General features: G+C 36.6%; 1 protein-coding gene across 2 annotated transcripts in view; it reads right to left on the minus strand.

Annotated features, from left to right (window-relative positions):
• Positions 1–2,109: 2,109 nt before the first annotated feature.
• EFL1 (elongation factor like GTPase 1) overlaps positions 2,110–13,156 on the minus strand; it is an 81,125-nt gene continuing 70,078 nt past the window's right edge. For both annotated transcript variants that reach the window (XM_040601449.1, XM_040601448.1), the window contains one exon: positions 2,110–2,663. In XM_040601449.1, coding sequence (XP_040457383.1) covers positions 2,475–2,663 — 189 coding nt within the window. In that variant the 3' untranslated portion in view covers positions 2,110–2,474. The remainder of the gene's footprint in view (positions 2,664–13,156) is intronic.

The raw sequence follows: 13,156 nt of genomic DNA on the forward strand, positions 1-13,156 counted from the left end.
CATAGAAGCTGACTGTTGTTTTTACACATAATCAGTTGTAAGGAGCCGTGACTCTACTAAAGCCACTAGAGCCAAATCACATCAGTTGAGTGCATAGTTCTTGGAGAGTTAAAAGTATACTGAACCTTAACACATATAAAATTTTTCAAAAGCAGTGTATGCTTATTTTAAATATGTATTATATTTAGCAATAAAGCTGTTAATGGAAAATTAAAGTATATAATGGCTAATTCTCAAATCTTTCCACGGCTTGCTTCATCAGCAAGTTATTTATCCCGCTTTGCAGAGATTTTCCCAAAATTATGTCATATTGTTATGTATGTGTAACAAAGCTGGAGAAAAGCAGTGACATCAAGTTACTTTTGAACAATCCAGAGAAAAACAGTTACCAATTCATGGCACGTAAGCAATTAGATTCTCTTCCCAATAGTAGCTGTTACTAAAGAAAACAGATTTCAAACATCGCTGCTAGCACTTCTTGCAGGTTGGTTTGATTTTCTTCTGCTAATTAGTAGGTTTTGCTCTTCAGAAATAATAGTGTTGCAACATCCTGATTTATCATCTTTATACTGTTTGAGATGCAATCCAAAAATACACCATAATAAAACATGAAAGCTATTGTTAAATTTTTAAAATCTATGTTAATGCACTTTCTGCTTACTCTAGTAGATCATGGTTAACAACTATGTAGTCTAACAACGACCAAACTGTCCATCTCTACATCACCTATTCAAGCACCTTTGTAACTGCAGGCCAGACATCCTCAACTATCTCCGATTCAGCTAGTAGGGTAGTTGTATTAACCAAGATCTCACGACAAACATTTATGTCTGGATTGTTCTTTGCAGGCTGCATGAAGTTACCATGCCTTCCATGCCTATACCAGCTGGCAGTGCCCAACCTGCCTAACGATGTTTGTTCAAGCTCTAATAGGGCTGCTCTGCAGACACCCCTTGCAAAACAACAGCAATTTATGGAACAACCCTCTAAGAAAGGCAAATATTTAATTTGCCTGAATAATTCATAAATACAATCTTAAAAGGAAACATTTCCATAATGAAAGCAAACAAGCTAGAAAAGAAAAGGCTGCTATTTAAAATAAAAGTTAGGCATTCAAAAACATTCTGCTTGTGAAACAAGAAACAGTTTTCTTTCCTGTAAGAAGCAAAAAGGATATGAGCAAATTCTGCCTGCTGCATTAATTGATACACAGATAATATTTATTTAGAAAGACCAAGTAGGTGCTAAAGGAGTACAAGGCAATTACAAATTAAAAAAATATTATATTCTGGAAAGAAAAGAACAACATATTTGCATGGTTATCTGGAAACAGAACTCTTTGCAATTAGCAAAGGCAAGAGGTAGCAGAAAGTCAGTTGGCACAAGATTTGAGGACTTATTTCCCTTTCATTTAACTAAGTATCAGAAACTCTTCAAGGACACCCATCTATTCAGCCTTTACCTTCTAGAATTCTTGTCCTTTCCTTTTACAAATCTAAGCAGCAAATGAGAAGATAATTCATGCATCATGCTTCTTGTCTATCCAAGGTTTCCCTTTTTCTTAACTAAAACCTAAGTCTTGTGAGGGCTTTTTTTCTGGATAGTCTTGGTCCGAATCATTTTGGAGCCTTCTGCATCCTAGACACCTGCAAACAGTGATACATTTTGTATATTTTTGCAAGTGTTTCCCTTCACTGAATTCAAGACAATAGGTTGAATGGGTAGAAGTTTCTACAGGAGTCTGTAAACACAGAGGATTCGCAAAGGTAGTGTGTGCCTAGTTCAGAACCTCCTGAGCTCCCAGCTTAGGATAACCATATGAACTTTTTAGTAAGATGTGTTTTAAGGAGGGAAAAAAGACAAATGGTGCTTGGTTTGCAGTGCTTAAGTCTTCCACATGTGCTATCTTTGCCTTTTGATTTAAAGAAGAGACATTGTTGCTTTAGATGACTGCTTACATGAGGAATAAAGTAAAACAAATAGTTTAGAAACTCTTAACAGGCTTACATCTATTCGCACAGAGGCAACTATGGAAAGTACTGCTGAGTAACAAATACATCACAGAAATTAAAATAAATTTTAAAAACAGAATCAAACACATTAAGGAGCTAAATTAAGTGCATAGTTTATTTGCAACAAACTAGCTAACCAGCTCTAACTTCAATTACATCTAATAAATCAGAAACAAATTAAATTGGGAGTTCCTAATCCTGTGACAAAGTTCAACAGGGCAGTAAGTTTTAAAAATTGAGACCAATTGCAATAAATATGCCTATATTTTATTTAAATAAACAAACTATTTTCTCTGGGTAAGTTGGAAAGGCTTAAGTTTATTAAAACATAAGCCACAGACATTACAGTGTGTAAGAAAAGTGGTGTCAAAGAACAAAGTCCCCATGAAATTTTGAATCTGCTGCATAGAAAATAATCCACCCGCACTTAGCTGAGTCAGGAGAGAAAGGAAGCAGACACATCTACTTATTTCTACTGAGAGTTCTTTGCTTTTCAGCATGCTCCACAATTTTTTCTTCTACATAAAGTCCCTTTCGCTTTCTTACTGCATTCATGTACTTGCGGGCCTGGTTCTCTGAGTCTGCCTTTTCCCCAAAGTGCAAATACTCCTCCTCAGTGGTTGGTACCCAGAATGGGTCACTTGAAATGATCTATAAAAAGAAAAAAAAAAAAAAAAAAGAAAAAAACGTAAAATAGTACAACGGTTTATTAGCACATTTCAGGTAATCAATCTCTGATACAGAGAAGTATGAAAGTAGAGCAGACAAGAGTTTTCTGGAAAGCCTGCAATTAGCTTTTTAAGCAGAAAACAAGGATTACGGTACACTATGTGGTACATGCCATCAAAAGACCACAACAGCTTTTCAAATCCAGTTGCATTGATCTGCATGAATTTTTTTTTTTTTTAAAGCAAATTTAATTGCGTGTCAGCAAACAATGCCAAATAACATTCAGAAAATTCTCAGTTTTCAAAAAGGAATTCCTTATTTGAGTATTATCTCAGTATGAATTTATTAGAGTCTATAAGCACTGAAGGTTTCTGCTCATTTCTGTGCGCCATGTTCTTCAATCCCTATGCATGGACAGATGCTTTAAAAATTATTGCTTCTGGTGGTAATTAAGTAGAGCTGCTCTTGCAGCTTAACATCTCAGGGGCTGTCCTCGAGAAGAGAGATGATCAGAGAATAACTGGACACGTCTTTATCCCCAGTTCATCCTATATACCCCACACTTCTCAGACTACCACAGCAAGTATTTCAAAGGTGTAATTATCTTACAAATTCTTTAAAACCTTTCCTCGTTTCATCTTGCACAGGAAAGCTACAACATTTTTAATACCCCAAGACAGTCTGAAGAGATATTTACCCTCTACCTTTGGACTACATAGATTTCACACAAATTCTAGGCTTAATGCTTACCTAGCTAGCCCAAGATAACAATTTATTCCGTTACTGTTAGTGACTCTCATTACTTTAAGAAATTTTAGTTGTTCAAGTAAATGTTTTAAGACCTAAAGAAAAAGAAGGACACCCCCCACCCCCAGTTCTAAGCTCCTAAGAATCCACCTAATTTCTATTCATATATTAAACTCTTGCAGGCACTAGAAATTACTCCTAAGTCATTAAGAGTGATCATCAGGTCTTAAGGTCTTGTAATTTGTATGTGTAATCAAATCTGGGAAGTGCTCCCTAGTGAACTGATGTCTGGGTGACCAACCAAAATTGGACAGGGTTATAGTTCTGAGATTCAACTTCCTTTCCCATTAGTGGACAATTGACCATAAAACAGAGTAAAAAATACTGTAGTTAATGAGCATTAAGGAACTTATTGAAACATAGGAAGATCACCTTCCAAGAATGCTAACCATGAGCATTGGGAAGGGATAAAATTGACCACATTACGTTACTCGGGTTCTGTTGCAAATTTCAAAAATACTTATTTCACTTAAATGACTGTAGATTTCCTCCAAAAGATGTAGTGACAGGTATTGTATCTTTACTAAAAAAGCCCTAAAGATAATACCTTATCCATTTCCTAAACAAAATCCTCATGGAAAAAGGAGTGCAAACAATGGTTAGTTACTGTAAGAATTAGGATAGTTTATGACAATAGTTGAGGACATCACTATAATCATCTCCAAAATAGGTAACATTAGCACTAACACTAGCAAATGACAAGGAGGGAACAAATTTCCCTAAACTACCAATTTTAGCTTAGCATTGTAAACCTTTTCTAGTGTTATAAACATCTTCTCACAAATTCTTGTAATTATCACACGGTACTTCAAATTAAGAAAGATTTCTTAAAGCTTATTTAAATTACACAAACTAGCAAGAACTAGAATGATGGCTTAAGATGGACAATTTTCCCTAGAAATATCAACTGTAAAGTCCAAATTTAATACTTCATCTTAAATAACACCTAACACAATCCAACAAATTATACTTTTGGGGGAGTTAGGAAAATGACTGTGGCAGAAGATGGCTATTTTGTGTTAGGTAATATTGTAGGTTCAGCCCTGCAAAATAGTATGTTAAGCACCATAACCAACAAAAATAATTCTACTTCCAGTTAACTATACATAGTTCTGGTAAATTAAGTGGAATGTTACTTGTGCTGGAAGTGACATCCAATCTCAATTATTTAGGTGGGAAATGACTACGCATAGGGTTGTCTGGCTGAAAACCAGAAGTAAGCAGAGCTCAGAAATAAACAGTATGAAACTTAGCTTTCCAAATGTTTCTACATTTACTTTTAACATAAAAGGACTGTCTAACCATAAAAGAATCTGCCCGAGTCATACTCATTCTGATGTCTTGTATAGGGCCCTATAACCAATGCCTAGAAACTTAAAGGTGATTCCTTGACAGCTTACCTCAATTAATAAAGCCAAGAATGGAACCCACTCTTGAAAGTTTTGCCATTATTTTATGCACCAGAAATACAGAAAAGGAGCAGTGAAGACTACTGGGTTTTTCCAACTTTTGGGCAGAAACTGCATGTTGACCTGAAGTTGTACTGATGTTCATATTGAACACCTTAATGATGGAAAAACAACAGGGATTTCCCCATTCATGATCTGCCCAAAAAGCTGAACAAACAACAATTTCAAAGTCCAAGAACACATGAATAAGAGAAGGTGATCCATGCTCAGTGGATTTGCTCCGGACTGTACTGCCGAGGGAGATTATACAGCTACAAACTACGATAACTTAAAAGGCTGCTACTACTCCCTTTGATGAAGTTGGACTTTTTTCACATTAGCAAGAAATCTAACACCCAGAAGTTAGGCTCTGAGAGAGTCAGCGAAACAGTGATTCTTGAAGAATGACTACAACAGAGGAGTCCAAAAGTATACAAAATTGAGCTTACAGATCTAATCTACCTGTAAATATTTAGATATTTAGTGATGGATGCTTAAGAAAATCCCCAGGCTTGACAGACCGGCTCTTTCAATGATTTATGAAAGACTTGTTCTACTGATGTTAACAGAAGTTTTGCACTGGATACTTCTTCCACCGATAAGAATCCATTATGCTTTAACAGGTATCTAGCGCTCAGGAAAGCCAACAGAACAGGAGGCTCAGATGTATGTACTATTTAGTACTTGGTAGCCAGCAAGGGTAAACCTGCAAACTTAGTGCAGCACAGGGCTACAGAATCCTGAGCAAACCTTGCACTGCTACATGATGCAGAGCAGCACTGTAAAGAGACATAAATAAGTCTCAAAAGCCCCCTCAGGAGCTAGCTTTGCTTCTCAACCTGTCCAAATAATTCAGGCACTACATATTGTTTCTAGGGCAAGTTATGGTGGCATCTGAAAATTTCTGTTACAGGATCATGTCTATCTGAATGGTGTGTCCACACGGCAAAAGACAAGGTTAAATTAGAATATGCTATTTGTGTTACCACACCAAGGTTAAGTAATGAGAAAGAGGAAGCCAGATCTACTGAGTCAGCTGGAACCTGGGGCATGAGCTGTGCCTCTCCTTTAAGAAGTCAGCAAACAGCCATGTTAAGATAACCCTAATATCACTACACAGAGGCATTACTGACAGCAAAACAAAAAAAGTAATTTTCTTCTTTAAAAGTTCTGATTCTGTAAGTGAAGGTGAGAGCATAGTCTATACTGTCCCTCTTCTATTTATGTCATATTAATGAATGACAGCAAATGCATATAGCAGGTGGCATCCATCATTCCCCATACTCTGTTAATACAGCACAAGCAAGCAAAAGGAAAAAAAAAAAAAATGTTTCCATATAATGCTCCAAAAGCATTGTCATCAATTTGCTTACAATAGTAGCTGTCAGAATGGGGGATCTGGGTTTCCTGGAATCAGAGCTGAGCAGCTTTTTATCCCCTGAGCTATTGTTTGTATTCATGGGAACTGCACAGGGATGACTCTGGAATCTGTGACAGAAATTTGAGGTTTTGTCTGGATAAAGTCCTAAATGATTAATTAGATTCTAAACAGAGCAATCCTTCTGGAATATGATGTAGCCATTTAACAGAGGGCATTTACTGTGGATCCTGGAAGATCCGAAGGATCAAAGCAGGAAAATGCCCACAAATGTTATTTTTTCTACGTTGCGTGTCACTTCTAATTTAAAATTATTTACATGATTCCACATACTAGTTTTTCAGTACAAACCTAAAACATATAGCCTAAGATTAATTTTTAAAACAGCAATGTGATAGCATCTTAACAGTGCTTTTTCAAAAAGTCACACTCCTAAACAAAAACTTCAATCAAGACAGAACTGGAAATTAAAAATAAAGATTTTTCAGCTGTGAAAGGCATGTTAAGTGACTCAAGCAATTCATTTCACCTTCTATCAAAGGTCTTTAGTTTGCCTTTCTGTAATTCTGCTTGGGTGCCTTTCATGTCTGGGAACCACTGAGCAGGGGTGACAAGAAAACAGCCAAACTGGTTATACCAAGTATAACAGACAAAAGATATCAGGAGCAACCAAAATTAGAAGATACACCGTAAAACCAATGACATAATGGTATTGTTAGCGTTATGGCAAAGTATATTTTTAAATACCACCATACTGTGTGTAATTTGATAATTAGAAAACAGTGTATCTTTTCATCAGGAAATTTTGCTAGGACTTGGGAATTTTCCTTTGTAAAGGCATAAACCAGCCACTGGCCTATGCCTATTTATTATTCAACACCACAGTGATCTGGTGGGGACAACAGCAGCCTTAACTGCAAACAGCCCAGAACAAACACATGATTACTCCTCCAAAGTGTAAATGACAAAGCCAGCAAGACAGCTACTGCTTCCTCATTTACACAACGAAATACTTCTATACTACATCCACAAGGCTCTTCTGAAAACAATTTCTTTTAAGAAGTGAATTCTAAATCAAGGTTTACATTGTGGATGACTGGACTAGTGTTTACTCTGTTAGAGAACAAGTGTCTTCTCTAAAAGCCATATACAATGCAATACAGTAAAATGAATTGGTGCACAGCAGCCAATCCAACTCTTAAATTTGTTATTGCAAATGCAATTCTTAAGTGATGGAAATTTTCCTTGATAGTATTGTTTAACAATATCTTCAGTGATCTACTTTCTAAAAGTCTTGACTGATATGATTTGTTGAAAGTATAAGCAACTCACTGAAATTCCATTATACAAAAACCCCAGTCAAATACGGGCTGAAGAATATGTTCCATAGGTCACTGCAGAACTACAAGACCACCCTAGGTATAAATAAAACACCTTTTATAATGAAGTCAGCTGGAATTGGGTATCTCAATAGAAGTGAATAATTACTTCAAATACTGTAGTGCAAGGGTGTTCTTTAGAAAAGGAAAATTATCTAAAGCGAGATGTTTCATTAAATATCACAACTATTCAAACCAACACACCCAAATAATGAAGTCTCATAAGACTTGTTTAGTAACAGCATGCAGAGTAGAATAGGCAAAACAGCTGTCATTTTCTTTTAGCCTAACAACCTACACATTAATTATTCAAACAATAAATGCCTGTATCTTTATCAAAGAAATAATGTGAATACCTGTAACAATCCATAAAAATACAAATACTATGAGTGTGCTATGCTAATACTGAAGGACAATACAGTGTGTACTAAATTCTGCAAATGATTATGTAAGCTGATCAAACTTTTCAGTAAGATTTGAGCTAGAACAGATCGCTTCCAATTCAAGAGGACTTGAAATTTTAAGCCTTAATTTGAGGATGATTTATTACTTGCATTTCAGTGGCACCCAGATGGCTCCAATACTGATCTGGGTCCCATTGTCTAGTGTATTTCACAAAATGATGGTATGAAACAGTCTCTGCCTAAGGCAGCCTAATTATGCAAAACAAGGTTGAGAGAAGCATCAAAAGCAAACAGAAGGGATCTGCCTAGTTCATCCAAAAGGTCAGGCAGATCTGGGAACACAGCCATGTTCCTAGTAGCATTTCCCCTACTGGTCCTTACTGCCTGATGAGGACAGAAAATTTCTTTTGAGCCAAATATCAGTGTGGAAAATGCTGTAGTTGGCCCATGAATAGAAAGAGCAGTCTTACACCGTCCAATGAAGATTTTAAGCCCAGCAAGCAACATTATGGCCTTTGTGAACTGCTTAATAAGAAATCTCAAGAACCACTAAATTCAGTGTGATTGGGCACTACCACAAGCAGCCCTTAGCATGCCAGGAAAAATATTATGCCAGCAGCTGTTTTTCAGAAAAAAAAAAAAAATATTCAAAAGAACTATTATACACAATTTCAAAGATGATACAGGCTTCAGTGTATCAGAATCCTTTCTACCTTAGAAAAATTGATGCTATAAAGATATTTCAAGAACATTCACAGTTCAAATGGCGTCCATCACTTAGTACTGACACAGACCATGCATCTATAAGGGTACAGTTGATACGCTTGTCTTACATGTCTGAAGCAGCACTGTGAAACAGAAACTACATCTACCTTCCTGGTAAAATGGCAGAACTTTGCAGAAGTTATGTGACCTTGGAAAACTGCTGGGTTTTTGGTAATATACAGGGTAACTCCGTAGAAGCGCTACTGCATTGAGCATAACCAAAGGGTGCAAGGCCATTCGGATACTGGCACTGTGCTACCAGAACACAGAACACCAGGCAGGGTACTGCAGTAAGCCTGAGGTCAGGCGGACTGAGGTGGGCTCTAGTGTCTTGTACATTTTGGGATGTGGAGCAGGGGCAGGGAAGAGATGAATCTCAAAAGTAAAGAGAGGCTAATTTCTTGACTATACTCTTCCTGTGACCTCAGATCCAGAAAGACCCATTACCTCCATATGCAAGCCCTCCCTTGAGTATCACACACAGCGTAATGCAGAGGTACCCAAGTGACTGGCTAATTCCTGTATTTAACCCAAGCAGCTGCAGTCAGGAAAGCAGTGCTGGCAGCGTGGCAGCACACTACCACCTCACACATAACCATGCCAGTGCCTGTACGGAGAGGTAGTTTTCCAAGTCATTCCTTACTTCCATATGAAAGAAAATACAGATCCTAGAATGGCGTTACAAGATGACACTAGGCAACTTCAAAAGCAATCTCCACATCAACAGTTGCTTTCCATCAACCCCACGTAAAAAGGCATGATGACTAGAAAAGCATGTATGACTAGAAGCTGCCATAACCTGTAACGTAGAGCAGTCTGAATACCATTTTTAAAGTGATTTCTGTACTGCTGTGTTGAAATACTTTCCTTCAGCAATATACAGTTGAAGAATAGGTAAAAACTGCTTTCAAAGCAGTCAGGATCTCAGCCTGTCCTTGAAAGAAACCACAACTTAAAAACTCAGGGAAAGATTCTACAAGTTTGCGTCTTTTCTTGATTGTTGTTTAACCAACTACAGTGTCTTACTGGTTTTATTCAGTGAAAAAACCCTTTCATAACAGGTATCTTATTCCTCTGTAAGCCCTTACAGGCCCCAAATGCTTCCTATTCAGAAAGGAAGAGAATATTCTCGCTGCAGATTCAGCTTCTCCATTCTGCTGCATCCATTCCATCGTAGTGGAAAGCAGGTATCACCTCCTTTCCTGCTTAGGAGTACCAAGCGACTGAGGGAAGTGCTGAGCACCTGAAACACTTCCACAAAACATCATGCTGGGGATGAGGATTAAGCAGTAGAGGGTGGGAAGAGAAATATCTGCAATATGCTAAAGAATTTTACAGAAGCACCTACACATAAAATGTTCTCAAAATAAAAACAAGTCACAGTTATTTTGTTAAAACACAAACTTTCACATTGTACCAAACACTTTGTGTACCAGCTTGCTTATTTTATAAATAGCTAATCTCTATACCACATCCTGAAAGAAAAAAAAATCCAACAATTTTCAGCCTCCCTATTTACCAATTGTTTGACTGCCCTGTAGTCAAATCTTGGCTTCACAGAATGCTGCCATTTGCATCACTACAGATCAACTTATCTATCAAACAAATAAAGGCAATGTATCTTCTTCTCAAGATTATATCTACTTTTACACAAGCATTTAAAAGAAAGCATGAAAACAGATTGCTTTCTTCATAACTTGCATGGAAAAAAACTCCCAATTTTATTTCTGTCTGTACTCCTTCAGGAGTATTTTCTCTCAACAGCTCTTAATTGCAAATTACAAGGTCTGGCAAAAATACAATTAAAAAAAGACCCCAAAAAACAGACAGCCATCAAGATGGATGTTATAAACCCAATAGAAAAGTTAACTTATTTCATATCCATAGCCATCTTGCAAAAGCTACAAAAATACAAGAAGTATCAGATTAATAACTTCTTGTTTTCTTTCAAAGATAGAAGGTTTAAGGGGAGACAGAATAACTTGTGGTCAAACTTCAGACACTTACCCTACAGACATGTATTATCAGTATAGATTCCCTACAAGTAAAACAAGCATCCAAAAGTATTTTGTAATTCAGAGATCCCATTCACAATATATAAAGGGGACTGCCAAGGCCTTAAAATGCCTGAAGTCAGATATGAGAACTCCTCTTCCAATAAATATTGTAATAATGAACATTTACACATGTAGTTATAAAAAAACCCCTCATACAAGTTAACTTGGGCTCAAGACCATCATCTTTCTTTGTGTCTCAATCACTGACTGCTGAGCTTTAGCCTTGACTTCAGTCAGTAGCTACAAACAGGAATTCGGGAACTGGAACGAAAAAAGGAGACATGTGGCTCTACTGTTGCATTCTTTCCTATTACTTAAGAAAAACGTATCAAGAGGGAAAATTAAAGCCACACCACTAGCACTTTTATTTACTCTTTTAATTAGCTTCAGATGTTCTGACCGATACAATGAGCTTTTCATATTTGAAAGCTTCCAGGTTACTCTTAGAATCCATTTACATGTCTAAACTGTCACTGGCACAATGATGCCTGTAAAGCTACAATTCAAACCTGGTGTAGATTCACAGATTCTTAGAGTTTCTCTTATTACCTTAGTCTGCTTCCTGTTTAATGCATGCTTGACAATCTCATCCAGCAACTTCTATATTAAGCCTTCATCCTCTGAGTCGTAAAATGACTTACAATTCAAAAGGAATGAATTAAAATTCAGAATATAAAACTTGCAGATTCAGAATGCCTGATATTCTTACCACTTATTACATGCAGTCCTTCTCTTACCTATCTTCAGAGCCCTAAATCTTCTACTTAGAAGGGATACCAAAAAAGAATTCAGATTAAACGTGTTTACAGTTCACCCATGCCTCCCCCAAGAATAAGTGTATCTAAGAACCAATCATAATTTAAAAGATGTGAGTTAACATGAATACTACACATTTCAGAACTTTACAACTAGTAGATGTCTGACAAGTTCTGCACTTGCTGAGAATTCAATCAGCATCTGAAAGAGCCATGTGCATTATTTTTTTACTATAACACAGATTTCCCAAATGGGATTAGAGTTCCATTATTCTAAGCATTGTGTAATCACAAGTATCTTCTTGTTCAAAGAACCTTACAATTAAGATAAAATGGCATGACTGAGTAAAAAAAAAAGTCACTGCAAAGAACGAAGACAGAACAAAGGGAACAGGCTCAGGCAAAAACATACACTAACTGAAGGTGCATTATTAATACAAGGATTAAAAAAAAAATACAAGGAGTTCCTAATTATCCCAAAGTTCTATATTTTAAACTAAGAATTCTGAAAAAGTTTATATTGAAATCTAAGAGAATATAGCCACATAAACCCAGTACATTTAATATTGCTTAGTAATATCATAAAGGAAAATACTTGACTAACTTGAAATTTATCTGTTTAAACTTGGACCAAACTGAAAGCTTTCACTAATGATTATTTGGTGCCATCCTCTACAGGCAGGAATAAATTGTATAAGTATGACAGAAGAAATGAATAAAAAAGGAGTATCTCACAAGATAGACCTTGATACGTGTATTGCTCCATCCCCCGGGGCTGCAGCAATCTGAACTACAGAAAATACATTCATTAAATGAAGAAAAAAAAATGGTAATTTGATTTCCACAGAGACCAAAATGGATTCACTTAAATGTAGGCTCTATTATTGACCTTCCTGTGTTTATAGTCTACAAATCGCGTTAATGAAATGAATAATAAAAAATAAATTAAACCTTCATTTCTTTAAACGTACTTTACGCATGTGATTTCCATGAGATTAAGTGTTTAAAAATACCAAAAAGCATCTAGTTCACTAGCTGTAAAATGGGGGTAACAACACATTAAAAGGAACCTGTGTAGATACATGTCCCAGGTACTCAGCTAATGAGCTGAGCACACTGAGAAAATACCACTAATGCAGAATTCATTCAGAATGTCATGGAAGGTTTGAATAATATGCAATTAAAGCAGCAACCATACACTTGCTAACATAGGAAATGCAAAACAAAACCAACATGGCTAGTAGCTTAGTAAAAGCCTTATTTTGTTACAAAAATGTGAGAGCATGACTTTCAATGTGACAAAAAATCCCCAAAAAGCCACCTGCCCCACTGAGATTTGCCAGGTGGAAAGGTGACTGGTTTACACAAGCATTTTTCCTACTACCAGTACATTTTAGCACACTAGCTGCAATTCTAATCTCTCCTGAGGGTCAATTTTAGAAAGTGTTGCCAGTTGTTCAAATCTCCCTCTCCTATGCAGAT

The sequence above is a fragment of the Falco naumanni genome, chromosome 7 (assembly GCF_017639655.2).
Source record: "Falco naumanni isolate bFalNau1 chromosome 7, bFalNau1.pat, whole genome shotgun sequence".
NCBI lineage: Eukaryota > Metazoa > Chordata > Aves > Falconiformes > Falconidae > Falco > Falco naumanni.